A 14,777-nucleotide genomic window follows, 5' to 3' on the forward strand; every position below is an offset into this window, starting at 1 on the left:
ACAAATTCATATTTTTATATATAATCAAGTTGGAAATTATTAGTTTGAGATTCCCTCGATTTTTCGCTTACAAAATATATTTTTATTTTTAAATCGTAAAAAAATACAATAAAATAATTATAATTTAATATAATAGTGTGAAAAATTATAATATAATAAATATATTATTAATATTTTTTATATTTATATTAAAATAAATATTAAAATGTGATAACATAAAAATAGTCAAAATTATTAAACTTAACAAAAAGTCAGTAAATAGTAAAATTTGCTCTTTTCTAGTATTGAATGATCGAATTTGCATTTTTTTACAATAATAAAATTATCATCACAAAGATCTCAACTTTTAAATCCTATTTTCATAAACAAAACAATATCATTTAATCAATTTTACAAATAAACTTATACAAAATAATCTTATCTTTAACAATAGATAATCATAAGTATATTTTAGCTTATGACATAAATAAAGTATATTAAAAATATAATCATTCAAATAAATTATAAAAATAAAAAATCGGATTCATATGAACAGATTTTAGAATAGGATCAGCTTTATCTAATGCAAACTTTAATTACTTATTACTTAAATAAATTTTAATCGAAATTTTTATATATTTTTGTTCTCTAGAATTATCGCCTAAAAGTATCTCGTACATTATATATTAATATTTTTTATATAAATTATATCATATTTTTATAAAAAAATTAAAATAAAAAATTAATATTCATAAATTTTGCTTAGATTTTAAAATTTAAATTTAGAAAATAATTGTGCAAGTATATGTAATATAATTAATTATTATAAATGTGAAATCGATTTGTACTGCAGTACATTATTGAACATTATATATTAATACATATATTATTATAGTATTTTACTGTATTATTGTTATTTTTTATCATGAAATATATATAACAAACAAAAATTTTATAAAATCATAAAAATTAGATTTCATCTATATTGAATACAATTACACAAGATTTATTCCTACCATAGTTTATATATAAAATAGACTGTGAGACTCTATAAGATATTATTAATAAAATAAATTTCTATATATATTTTTAGATTAATATTATAATAATTTAGTTATATAAGGTGTTATTAAAAGATTAAAATTTTAATACATCCAAAAATGTCGCAAAATCAATATAAAAATGTTACACATTGTATTTTTGATATGGATGGGTTATTGCTCAGTAAGTGATTAGTATTATCTTAAGTTATATTGTATTTATATCCAATGAATTAATATATACAGAGAGGGATTATTTAATTAATAATTAAAAGTAATTTGTATTTAATATAATAATTAAAAATAAATATTTTATTTTACGGAATCCATATTGTAAATTGGACAAAACTTAATCTAATTTGTAAATAAATCTGTAAATATTCATTCATAAGAATAAAGTAATTTTGTTTTGTCTATGTATATATAGAAGTGAATAAAGTCTCAATGGCAATTATTAAGAAATATGAAGAATATAGATTAAAATACACCATGCATCTTTATGGGCAGGTACTACTATCAATAAAAAGGTTAAAATAACACTCATGCGTGAGTTGGGAAATCGTATTAGAATTTTATATATACATTATATATACTTTTGAACATGTATATAAACATTCTTATTAAAAATTTTCATTTATTATAAGTATAAAATTACTTTCAACGCAATTTTTATAAATTAATATTTATAAATCGATTCAAATCAGTAATTCATAAATTAAGTAAATTTTATATTATATTATATAATTAATTATATAATTGCATTATTTGTATTAAAATCTTAATAGATACAGAATTACTTTATACTGAAGCCTTTAATCGTATTGTAAATCTCTATGGGAAAGAATTTACATGGGAACATAAAGCAAAAATTATGGGTTTTAAATCTAAAGATGTTGGACAAGCTTTGATTGAAATGTTTTCTTTACCAATAACAGTAGAAGAATTTGAAAAAAAGACAACTGAAATATATCAGGAATTATTCCCCTCTGCTAATCTTATGCCAGGTAATTTATGAAATTATTAGAAATTATTAAAAATAATAAAACTTTAAGAGTTTATATAATATATATATAATTATAATAAACATTAAAAGAAATAATATTTAATTAATAAAATATATTTAATATAAATTGAATTTAAAATTGCTAGATTTAATTATTTATATTAAATATATAAATAAAAAATCTATATAAAAGTATATAAAAAAAATTTAAACAAAAAGATATTATGATAAAAGATTATTAGCAATATTAACAAAAAATCATATAATATGACACAAAATTTTCTTTGTTTTCATTTAAATGCAAAATTTATAAATATAAATTATTTTTTTTAAAATGAATAAAATAAAATTTTTTAAATTGAATTAAATTAATTTATTCTTTATAAATATAAATATTATATAATTAAAATAAATGAATTATTTTATTGTATTTATTGTAAAAACTATTTTTTATACTATTACTGCAGATATTGATGTAATTATATTTATATGCAGTAATTTTAAAGAAAAAAATCTTATTTGTTTGATATTTTAGATTAAAAATTATTATCATGAAACTCTTATTTCTTAGTAAAAATTTTTCTTTTTTTTTTAAGCTTTTTTAAAAACATTTTATATAAATTTAGAAAAATAAAGATTAGAAGATTATAGTATAAATATATATAATAAAGATCAGAAGTAAATTATTTTTAAATATAATTTAAGTATTACTAATATTATATAATATTTATAATATTTTTTTAATATAATTATATAAATTTTATATAATTTTATATTAATAATTATATAAATATTAATTTTTAACATAATTATTTTACCATAAAATTTTATTTTAAATAAAGTATAGAATATATTATTCAAAAACAGGTGCTGAACAATTATTGCAACATCTAAAACAAAATAATATTCCAATAGCATTAGCTACAAGTTCAAATAAAGAAAATTTTGAATTAAAAACTCAAAGATGGAAAAATATATTTGATTTGTTTAATCATAAAGTTCTTGGTGGTTCTGATCCTGATGTTATTAATGGTAAACCAGCACCCGATATTTTTTTAATTGCTGCAAAACGTTTTATTGACAATCCTGATCCATCAAAGGTTTGTTTTACAATTTATATATATATTTTTTTCCATATAACTATTTATAAATTTAATATTATATTTTTAGTGTCTTGTGTTTGAGGATGCTCCAAATGGTGTAAAAGCTGCATTTAATGCTGGGATGCAAGTTGTTATGATTCCAGATCCAATGTTACCAAATCATTATATTGAAAACCCAACATTAAAATTAAATAGTCTAGAAGAATTTCAACCTGAACTATTTGGTTTACCACCATATAATAGATAATATGCATGGAATATATAAGAGATAGTAATGATCCCTAATGTGCCATTAAACCAACTTGCTTATTAATAAATTAATAAATTTTAAGCTGTCAATTTTATCTATTTAAAATTAATATTAATTCTCCAATCTTTTGTTTATTATTAAGATTTCTTCAAAATAAATAAATTAATGTTTAATAATATTTTAATTACAATTGAAAAGATTTAAAATTTAAACTATACTTAAATTAGAATGTATGAACACAAATTGAGTATAAATTTTATGTGAGATTGATTAAGCATGTCCTCATGAATTTGTATGGCATTTGAACAAATTTTCATTTATACAAATTCGTGTTCATTGTTCATCTTGTTAAAATTGTTATAGATCGTCTAGAAATATAATATGATCTTAAAATATGTCAAAAATTAACTACTAGAAATATTGCTTTCATTAATACAAGCATAAAGACTATTTATAGTAAATAGAAATTATTTTATATTGCTATTTGTAATGTTTCGTGTTTTTTATCCGTATAAAACGTAAAAAAAAAAAAAATTTGATAAAATATATTTAAATACTTAGAAAAAAATTATTAAATTAATTTTACTGAAACAAAAAAATTTAAATTATATCAAATCAATAGCAAGTATTTTTTTATTTTATTTTGTTATTATAATAAATTAAAAATATTTTTTTAAATATTACTTACCATTTCATTATCTGATCCATCTGATATTTCTATAATATCTGCATATAAACTTGGTGTTTTTGATTGTTCATCAATATTTAAAAAAATTGTATCTAAACATACAACAGAAAATGCATTTCTTCTTAACATCTTTTCCATTGTCTCTTTTAAAGAATCGTATGCTTCTCTCATACCTTGTGGATATTGAGATAACAAATCTAAAAATAAATTCATTTTTAAATTATATAATTTTTTTATTATTTTTTCTAGTTAAAAAAAAGAAAAAAGAAAACGTAAATACTTGCTTTTATATTTTGATTGACTCACATTAAAAAGATGGAAATAAAAATACATTTGATTATAAAGTTTTGTATCTGTAAACTTTAAATAATAATAAATTTTAACATATTTAAATTATTTGTATATATATTTATATTCTGTTTTGTTTTATCATTTCATTTATATATATATATATATATTTTAACTTACAACTCTATGTAATTCACCATCTTTACATTTTCTACAAATTGGATATGTTGAATCAAATCCTAATGGTAATATTTGTGTTTGTTTACCACATATTGGATTTTCACATTCTAACCATCCTTCATAATATTCACTAACTGCTTTTCGTACAGCAAGTGTCACTGCATTTTGTATTATATGAACATATGTCCATGGTGGTATCTTACAATCTGGATTTGAACAGGAAGCAAGTGATAATTGATTTCCTGTAGACTATAAAATTTTACAATAAATAACAAATAAAAAAATAAATATATATAAAAGAGAAAAATGCTTGTTAATTAATACTTATTAATTACCGTTTCGATTATAATATTTTTAAGTATAATTTCTGATTGACATTTCTCATCTTTACAATTAAATTTCAAAGGAAGACAATATTTAAATTTATCTTCATCTGTTAATGGTATATCACTATATTCTTCATGTATCATTCTCTTAGACTTATAAATATTATCCACACCTATCAACAAAATTTTATTTATGATATTTAATAATTTATATATAATTTTATAATTGATATCAATTAAAATTTTACCGAGACATTTAGCTAATAAAACATCATCAAACCCTTCAATTGGATCACAAATTCGTAAAACAATAGGAAAAATTTGACTTAATAAATAATAATTAACATCTATTTTTAAAAAATCTTTTTTTTTATATTCATCAATATGATATGCTCTTTCAGTTGCAGATTTCTCAGTTCCGTCCTAACAAAAAAATATCTATATATTTTATAATGTTTATAAGAATACATATATATAAATGAAATGATAAATTAACAAATACAAACATCACATATAATATAAGGAACAGTATCTCCAGTTTTCCACATTCTACCACCTTCTTTGTTTAATCGTAAAGCTACTTGAACATGAGCTTGTTTAGTATCTGGATATTCATTTGGATTTTTAGATAATTGTTTTGTAATGACCAAAGATGATAAGGAAACTTGATTTTCTCGAACATTTTGTGCAACATCATGTAATATCATAAAAATTTGTTCTACTCGATCTTCACATGGTTGATTGGAAAGAAGGTGATCCAAAATTTTTCTAAAACAATAATTATTATAAACAATATTACAATATATTAGATATGATTTAAGATTTTGTTTAAAAAATAATTTATATTTTACTTACTTTCCAGTATCACAAGCTAATTGACACCAATCTCTTCTTACAATGTCAAGACCTTTGTGTTCTTGTGTTAATTCTATTTGTCCATTAGGTAATTTTGTCATTATAACTGCAGCATATTTTTTCTTTTGTAAAAGCAATAAATAACGGAAAACCCCATCAATATCTAGTTCTACTCGTTTATATAATTTGTTGACTTCTTGTTTAATCTATAAATAATTTATTAGTATTAGTTCTATTTTTGGAATAAAAAATAATGTTATTTTATATATTATTATACATTATATCATTCATATAATATTTACTTTTTTTCCAACAGAAAAAACTTCTTCATAATCTAATAAATTTGTATTTATCATTATAGAATCAGTATCTCCATATATAACTTCATAATTTAATTTTTCAACAAGACTTTTTGTATGTTGTAAAATTTCTCGACCTTTTGCTGTAGACGTATTTAATATTTTATATATAAATTTTCAAATAAAATTCTATTTTAATTCATATTTTACCTGTAACCATGGCAGCAAGTCCTTTTGCATAAAATCTACAATGAGTTGCACCTAAACAACCATACATAGAATTTGCTGTAAGTTTTAAAGCTAGCTGTCTAATATTATATTGCATCTTTAATTCAGGTGAAATATTTGTTGCTTTCATTAATTTTTTTACTTCTCCTCTACTTTCGACTAATTTGCGAATTTCCGTTGGAATTACTCCAGATTCTAAATTTGACTCAGGAATTGATAAATTCTGTACATATATATTTATAAATGAAGCGAAGTTCAAATTGATTATTTTTAATTCATAATAATAAATAAATTTACCCCATAATCAGCATATGCAGCTCCAGGAACAGTAGTAAAACATAAATTATATTCTTGAATTATACTAGGATATAAAGAATTAAAATCCATTAATAAAATAAGTTTATCATAAAATCCTTTTTTTGGTTCAAGAACTAAACCACCAGTATAAGCTGCTTTTTTTTTAGTAGTATTTTCTACATAGAGAATAATAATGATTATAAATAAATTATAAATACATTAGAAAATAATAAAAATAATATTTAAAAAAATATATATACCTTCATTATTTTTTCCTTTTTTCGTAATACGTTTATCAGGTGTTATATAATGTTTCAGATGAAATGCATGTAATAATAAATATTCATTTCTTTCTGCACGGCCTGCTGTTAATGTTCTTGATATAACATTTCCTATATAAGTAAAATAAATATATATTAGGTAAAAAAATTATTATTTTTAATATTTATATACACATACCAGCAATACATGTAATTTGTAAAGCAAGTGGAAGAATATTGAGATCAAAAACAATAGATAAAATATACAATGCTTCTGTCAATGTTATTTTAATTAAATTATCTATTTTGTTTGAAGTATCATAAAATGCAGCACATTCACCAGGTTTTATTTCTTTGCATTCATTTTCCTTTTTCTTCAATACCTATTAAAATAATTGTAATCTAGCTTTTTAAATATTTAAGAATTTTATAAATTAGTTTCAAATATTTACCGTTATACAAAGAGATTGCAAATCATAACTTCTAACTTTGAGGTTTAATTCTTTAGCTGATACTTGTATATCACAAATGGGTCGACCAGCTAATATTTGATTTAAATTTATTTTTCCCTAAAATAGATTTTTTTAATTTTCTGTTTAAAACATATATATTTTATATATATATATATATACTATACCCTTATCAAAGGAAGTGTTGAACGTCTTAGTCTTCCAAGTCTACTCCAATTAGAAACTTTTAATGTAATCATTCTATGTATTAAAATATCAAATTGAAAACCACAATCATATCCAATTAATAAATCTGGATCTGCATTATTTATTATTTTTAATAATTCTTCAAGTAAATCTGTTTCTGTTTCAAATTTCATTACTTTGGTATATGAAATATTAGAAAGCATTTCTCGTGCTTGTCTTGGCCAAGGTATATCATGTGGATGTGTAATTACTACATGAAATAATAATAAAATGAATCATATATTAAAAAATAATAAGTATGTAGAATATTCAATTCAAAGAAGTCAACATACAACAAAAATGTTGCTGAAATGGTGGTTTTGGTGGTTCTTTATCAATATGATATTTGTGATGTATAAGTATTGCAACCATGACTATTTCATTTTGTTGTAATTTAACATTTAAAGATGTTCGTATATTTAAAGTTGTTATTACTAATGGTGGTAATGTTTGAAATTCAGAGAAAACGGATATATTTTCCATCTTCATGCAATTTACCTATTTATATATATTATTAATGCTTTAATGTTTATTAATAATAATAATAAATTTCAATGAATAAAATTGTTATACCTTTATTTTGCACCAACTAGTTTGTATATTACTAGGTAATGGACATTTAATTTCTAGCCAACATGGTCCCTTAATATTTCTTTCTATTAAAAGTAATTCTAAAGCATTTACAGTTGTTCCAAAAACACGCTCTATTGATGGTCCAGAATAATCAGAAGGCACAGGTGGATAATGCGCCGCATATCTTACTTCTAAGTAATCAGATATTGCTGGAGTACCTTCTTGTTCAAAAGCATAATGTTTTGAGACTTTGCTGCTTCGAAATTCTTTTATTCCTAATTTATTTGCAAATTGATTAAATTCCTTATATACATCTTCTATTGTATTTAATTGTTCTTCTTCGTTATTATCTTTAAAAGATGTTTTTATCTAAAATTTGCATTATTATAATTAATTTAATAAATTAAAAAAAAAAATAGATATATATAAATGATAAAAGACTGTATAATATATCATACAAAATATTAAAATAAAAACAATTCTAAAAACTAAAATAAATAGAAAAATTAGTATGCAAAAATATTAATTAAAACTATTTGTTAATTATTAGATGAAATGAGGAAGAAATCACAAAATAAGCGAGATGAGTATGATGCTCATACTCATCATCAGGTCAATTTAAATTGCTAAATAAAAAAATTTTTGCATACCAATGTTTTTCATATTTGTTTTGATTTTTGCAATTTATTCTACAATCTCATGAATTAATATTATATATATGCATATATTAAAAAATATACATACATATACTCTAGGAAGAAGATAAATTCTTCGTGGAATATTCTTTATTGTTAAACAGCAGGAGCAATATTCTTTTAAAGATGGTATAAAAACTTTTCCCAATAAATATACAACTCCAGGCTGCTTGTATGGATCTTCATATGCATCCCACCAATAAAATCTAAATACTTCTTCTTTATTTGCATTAGTTAAAAGTGGTAAAGGCAGTTCTGTAGTATTAGTATTAGTAGTTACTTCGATATTTGATATTTGTGTTGTGAATTCAACATCTAATATTTTATCAAAATTTTCTTCTTCAATATTTTTATTTTTTATTTGAATACTTAATTTATGTTTTTTATTTTCCTCGTTGATAGATGATATTGATTTTTCATTGTAATCAACATTGTCATTTGTAAAATCTGTACAGAACTATACAGATAATAAATGAAATATATTTTAAACATTATTTTAAAATATTATTAAATAAAAAGACTTACATCTCCAATGAATTGGCTAAGATCTTCATTTTCTGTTTCAATTATTTGATTATTACTTGAATTTTTAATATCTTGTTTTAAGTGTATATCTAATGTTGTATTTGAAGCACTTGTGATTTCATCATCTATAATTATTTGACTATTACTTTGATCTGAAATAATATTTTCTATTTGACAATTTAATTTCATTTGTTGTAAGTTTATATTTTTTGATTTGTCAAAAATGACTAAGTCATTATTATCATCAGATTGTATTTGTTCACATTCAGAAGTTGATTGTGACTTTGTTTTAACATGAATATTTCTAAAATTATAATTTATTAAAATATTATATTAATTATATATAGATAAATATATATATATATATATTAAAAATAATATAAAAAATATTACTTTTCATTTAATTTAGATTCAGTACAAAATTTATTTCTAACAGTTCTCAATTTTGACATTTTTGGACTATTGTCTTTTTTCAACTCAGACATTAAATCTCCTAAAATGTTATCATCATCCAATTTAGCATCACATTTCTTTTTAGAAGACATATTAATTAACATATTTTGAATATTTCCTTTCATTTTAATATTATCTTTCTTGTTTTTTTTAGGACCTGTGATTTTATGCTTTCTTGCTTCTTGTATACTTTCATCATCTAAATCATCATCAAAAATTTCTCTACCATCTTCAATATAACCACTTTCTCCTTTTATAACAAATAAATAATTCATAATAATTTTTCCCTTATTTTTTAATAAGAATAAAAAATTAATTTGTTATATTATTGTAGATATATAAAATTATTACCATCATCAATAATCCAATCATCACTTTGTCTTTCTATTACAGTTTTAGTATATTCTTTTTCATCAACTTCTTCATAAACATTTTCTAATTTATCAATTTCATATTTATTTTTGCTACCTTTCAATTGTTTTAATTTTTCTAAAGCTGACAATCTTCCAGTTTTATCAATCTTCTGACGTTTAATTCTACCTGCTACATTTATAATTATTATAACATATAATATATATAATATAAATATATTTAATAATAATTTAATAAAATTTCAAAATTTATATTAAAAATAAAAATCTTAAAATATTCAATTTTAATATTTATAAAATTCTCTTAAAGCAATAAAATATTAAAATTAAATGAAATATTTTTAACAATGTTAATAACTTTAAAATTGTTACTAAAAATCTCTACAATATTTAAATGTATAGAATTTATAAGTAAATTTTAAAACAATAAATTTCATTAATTTTATAAATTTTATAAAAAATTTACATTGAGTGTCACTCATATTTTCCAATAAATTATTCCAATATAGATTATTGAACTAAAATATCATAAAATATTAAAAATAATATCTTTAAAAAATAAAATGAAAAAATTAACACATGAAAGAAATTGATAACACTGGTTAAGATTTTAATGGCAGATATATTTATTTTGGCGGGAATTAGAATCGATATATCGATGTAATCCTATATCGATTTATTTCGATTAATACATTAAATTTTCGATTATAACTTCAGCAGATGAGTATAACATACATTGTCAACTTCGTGCGAAGGATTTGTGTTCAACGATCGAAAAGTTACAGAAAGGTAATTATTCAAACTTTAAATATTTTTCATATATATAATATTTTATTATAATATGTACTATTAATGATCTGATTTACGATATACATTTGTTCTTATTTTATTAATACTACATAAAGTTTAAATCACATATCTTTTTATGTCGTCATTCTATTCTTTTATTCTAGAGTAAAATTACTAAACACATATAATTTATCATAAATTATTTTATAAATTTCTTAATAATTAATAAAAGTAAAAATAATTCTTATTTCTTAATTTCTTAAAATATAAATTTATTATATTTAATAAATAATGGTATATTTCCACTTGTATTAAATTTCATTTTTATTTTAGTTTTTAAGATAAAAATATTAAATTTATTGTTTTATTTATATATATTATTTTAAATAATAATTTTTATAACTTAATATATAACAATTTCAATAAAAAATATAAAAAAATACAATTATGAATTTTGTTTATAATTATTTTAGTTATAATGTCAAAAGCACATAGTCCTACTGTTTTCAATGGAGAAGCTGACAATTTTTATGATCCAAATTTTACTTTGGATATTAATAAAAGAATGCGTGTACCAAAAAGTATTCGTGTGAGTGGCGATTACACAGAGGAAGAAATAAATGGTACAAATGGTTCTAGTTGGAATCAAATAGTTGCAGAAGAAAAATTTGAAATGCATGTTCCAGATAGAATTTTAGTTGTTGGTAAATATTTAATATTCATTAATATTTATTTGATGTTTTAATACATATATATTTATAAATATATTTACATATTAATTTTTATAATTAAATTATTTTTTTATTTAAAGTATTTTTTAAAATGATTATTATGATAATTAAAAACAAATAAAAATAATAATTCATCAAACATAGGACAAGAACAACATATTGGAACTAGAGCACCACCAAGAGAAATTACATTAGAAAATGCAGTTTTACCATCAGAACCAGGCATGGTTAGAGTACAGGTATATATTTGAAATTTTTAAATATATTCAAATGCATATTTAAGAAAATTATTTTTGAATTCTACTTAATAAAGGCTTTCTTAATAATAAATGTTCGAAATAATGTCTAAAATTTTATATTATATTCATAGACTCCACCAAGGATTTTGACATTGGATAATCATTATTTTCCGGCAGTTGATGAAGAGGAACCAAATTCCTATTCAACTGAAACTAAAGATTCTTTAATCTCTAGATCACATGGACAATATCCTACAGAAACACAAATAGTTAGGCATGCTAGGTAATAACTATATAAAAAATAAATTCTATTCTATATATATTATATCTAAACTATATATACAGAATATATATATGACATTGATCATTTCAATTATCTCTGTTATTTTTAAACGTATAAGTCATTTATTAAACTTGTACTATATTTGTTAAATATATATAATACAAGAAATATATAAAAAATATATATAAAAAAAATTTATATACATTTCTTCTAAATTAATTTTAGTATAAAATATTAAAAGTTATGAGTTTATATTATATGTTTTGTATGTTTATGAAAATATATGTAATTTTCTTTTCTAGAGAACAAACAGCTTCATATAACGCACTTAATGTTTCTGTTCCACCTAGTGAAGAGATACAACATTTACGTCGACAAGTAGGAAAATTAAATCGTCGAGTAATGGCTATTGAACTTGAAATGTTGCAGCGTCAACAAAGAGAAAAAATTTTATATGCATTAACATTAACATACTTAATTCTTAAAGCTTTTTCATGGTTAACAAGAAACTGAGTTTACATTAAGAAAGTATAAAAGATTTCTCTTGTGTAAAAATGGTGCTGTTCATCCATATAATGCAAGATAGTCTATTGAAAGTCTCTTTTGTTTTAAGAAAAAATTTATAACCAAAGACTCTACATTGAGTATATGAAATTATAAAATGTTCAAAATAAATGTATTGTATATATTCAAAACTAAATAATTTTCAATATTTACATGAAAATATCATAATTAAATTTTTAAATATTTAACTTATAAAATCCAATTTGTTATATTTATATCTTTTATTATTTAAAATGAATTAAAATTTTTTCTTACACTAATATATATAAGTATTGAATATATACTATACTAATTTTTTTAAAATAATTGAATTTGAATATCTAAGTATATTTGTATAAAATAATTTCCATTAATTTCAAGTCAGAAAATGAATTTTTTTGACATTTAAGGTAATGATCTATTAAGAAATCCATTTTACACAAAAATGTAATTATTCAATATTAAAATAATAAATTGAAAACAAATATTAGATATAAGTACAGTATAATAGGTAATTGTAAATTTGTAAAAGTAACAAAAATATTATGAGATTCTAGATATTGAAATTGAAATTTCATTTCTTTTTCTTTATTTACTTTTTTTAATCATGTATAACTAAAAATATATTGTATCAATACATTGACAAAATTGTTAAAATCGATTATTATGAATATTTAGAATAATACTAAGTTTGACACATTTTTTGTGGCTATGATATTCATTGTATATTTATATAATACAAATATATGAAAAATGAATAAAATAGATATATAATAATTTTCTTTTATTTTATTTATTATTTGTTTAATTTGCTAATAATTTATTATAATGATTATAATGTTTCTAAATTCTTTTATAATTTATAATTAATATATTATATATTTAATATAATTATATAACATTGAGAATATAAACTATTTTTAAGATTTTGTTTCATAGTAAATTTGATCAAAACTTTTGAAATTTGATTAATAAATTTTTTTTTTATTAATAAAATAAGACGTATTTTCTTGTGTATTCTTATCTTTAATGTAATCAACAAATGTAAAAATAATTTATGTTAATAATTCTCTTATATAGTATGTTAACTGCATATATAACAGTGAATAAATAAAATGACATTAATAATTTTATATTAATTTTATTAAATAATAATAATTTAATATTTACTAATAGTAAAAATAATCATTATAAATATATAAAATCGAAAGACATTGAAATAGAAAATATATTAATGAAATATTAAGTATTTCTTTTATTATAATATTCTTACTTCTTACATTATTCATTTGTTTTAAAATATTATTGATTGTTAAAAATGAATTATTCCGTAATAAGTTATAATTATAAAAATTATTATTGTAAATGAATATTATTATTAACACAATTGATATTACTTTAACCTATTTATAGTATTACATTATTTTATATTCAAAAATTATCAAATACAATTTAATTTAAATTTAAAAATTAATTAAAAAAAATAATTTAAAATATTTCAATAAATATATTATATATTTACATGTAAGTTATATATATAACTTTTTTATATATTTATTATATAAATTTTATATATATATATATATATATATATATATATGTTTAAATGAGCTAAATATATATATATATATATATGATGTTATATATAATATTTTTACTATATTAAATTAACGATTTATTTTTTTCGTTCTATAATGAAAAGGAAAAATTAAACATTATTTTTATAATTTTTATTATATTAATATTATTTTTATATTACTTATATGATAATACTTTGAAAAATATTTATAATATTATATCAATAAATTAAATATAATAATATAATTATATATAAATTATTAAAGTTTTACACTTTTCTTAGTACAAATATTAATATTATAAAATTATTTAAGTAAGATTTTTATTTGAAACTTTATATGAAATTTATATAAATTTATATAGTATTTATGTAATATTATATAATATAAATATATATAATATTTTTTTATTTATGAAAACATTATATTATATATTATGTAAATTAATTCTTCATTAAACAATATATAAGTATAAACTAGATTTATTATAATACGAAACACGACCAT

The 14,777-nt window shown here is 19.4% G+C and overlaps 3 protein-coding genes across 6 annotated transcripts; 2 read left to right on the forward strand and 1 right to left on the reverse strand.

The window, feature by feature from the left end:
* The first annotated feature begins 781 nt into the window (after nucleotides 1–781).
* Nucleotides 782–3,464, forward strand: LOC100863058 (pseudouridine-5'-phosphatase). Its single transcript, XM_003693758.4, has 4 exons — nucleotides 782–1,203; nucleotides 1,805–2,023; nucleotides 2,890–3,122; nucleotides 3,193–3,464. Exons 1-4 carry the CDS (start codon nucleotides 1,140–1,142, stop codon nucleotides 3,370–3,372), a joined length of 696 nt encoding a protein of 231 aa, XP_003693806.1. The 5' UTR covers nucleotides 782–1,139; the 3' UTR covers nucleotides 3,373–3,464.
* DNApol-alpha180 (DNA polymerase alpha catalytic subunit) lies at nucleotides 3,073–10,712 on the reverse strand. 4 transcript variants are annotated; one of them, XR_015292706.1, is made up of 22 exons: nucleotides 10,575–10,712; nucleotides 10,089–10,280; nucleotides 9,678–9,987; nucleotides 9,285–9,588; nucleotides 8,809–9,216; nucleotides 8,065–8,433; nucleotides 7,785–7,989; nucleotides 7,434–7,702; nucleotides 7,249–7,365; nucleotides 6,996–7,179; nucleotides 6,797–6,928; nucleotides 6,537–6,712; nucleotides 6,222–6,462; nucleotides 6,015–6,154; nucleotides 5,713–5,918; nucleotides 5,364–5,625; nucleotides 5,106–5,280; nucleotides 4,867–5,030; nucleotides 4,532–4,780; nucleotides 4,370–4,423; nucleotides 4,064–4,260; nucleotides 3,073–3,960 (listed from the first exon to the last, which is right to left on the reverse strand). XR_015292706.1 is itself a non-coding variant. In XM_086910646.1 (22 exons), exons 1-22 carry the CDS (start codon nucleotides 10,588–10,590, stop codon nucleotides 3,958–3,960), a joined length of 4,395 nt encoding a protein of 1,464 aa, XP_086766772.1. In that variant the 5' UTR covers nucleotides 10,591–10,712; the 3' UTR covers nucleotides 3,073–3,957. The 4 variants fall into 4 exon arrangements, 2 of the variants coding, with proteins under 2 accessions (XP_086766772.1, XP_086766771.1); XM_086910646.1 differs by having other exon boundaries at nucleotides 4,348–4,423; XR_015292707.1 differs by having other exon boundaries at nucleotides 3,497–3,960; nucleotides 4,348–4,423; nucleotides 4,532–4,737.
* Nucleotides 10,713–10,825: 113 nt separating this feature from the next.
* Nucleotides 10,826–13,470, forward strand: Tango11 (transport and golgi organization 11). Its single transcript, XM_003693757.4, has 5 exons — nucleotides 10,826–10,897; nucleotides 11,371–11,601; nucleotides 11,773–11,867; nucleotides 11,999–12,150; nucleotides 12,453–13,470. The coding sequence occupies exons 2-5, from the start codon at nucleotides 11,376–11,378 to the stop codon at nucleotides 12,661–12,663; spliced, it is 684 nt and encodes a 227-aa protein (XP_003693805.1). The 5' UTR covers nucleotides 10,826–10,897; nucleotides 11,371–11,375; the 3' UTR covers nucleotides 12,664–13,470.
* Nucleotides 13,471–14,777: the final 1,307 nt, after the last annotated feature.

The sequence above is a fragment of the Apis florea genome, unplaced genomic scaffold (genome assembly GCF_048593485.1).
Source record: "Apis florea isolate Af1SG1 unplaced genomic scaffold, ASM4859348v1 contig_3195_pilon, whole genome shotgun sequence".
Classification (NCBI taxonomy): domain Eukaryota; kingdom Metazoa; phylum Arthropoda; class Insecta; order Hymenoptera; family Apidae; genus Apis; species Apis florea.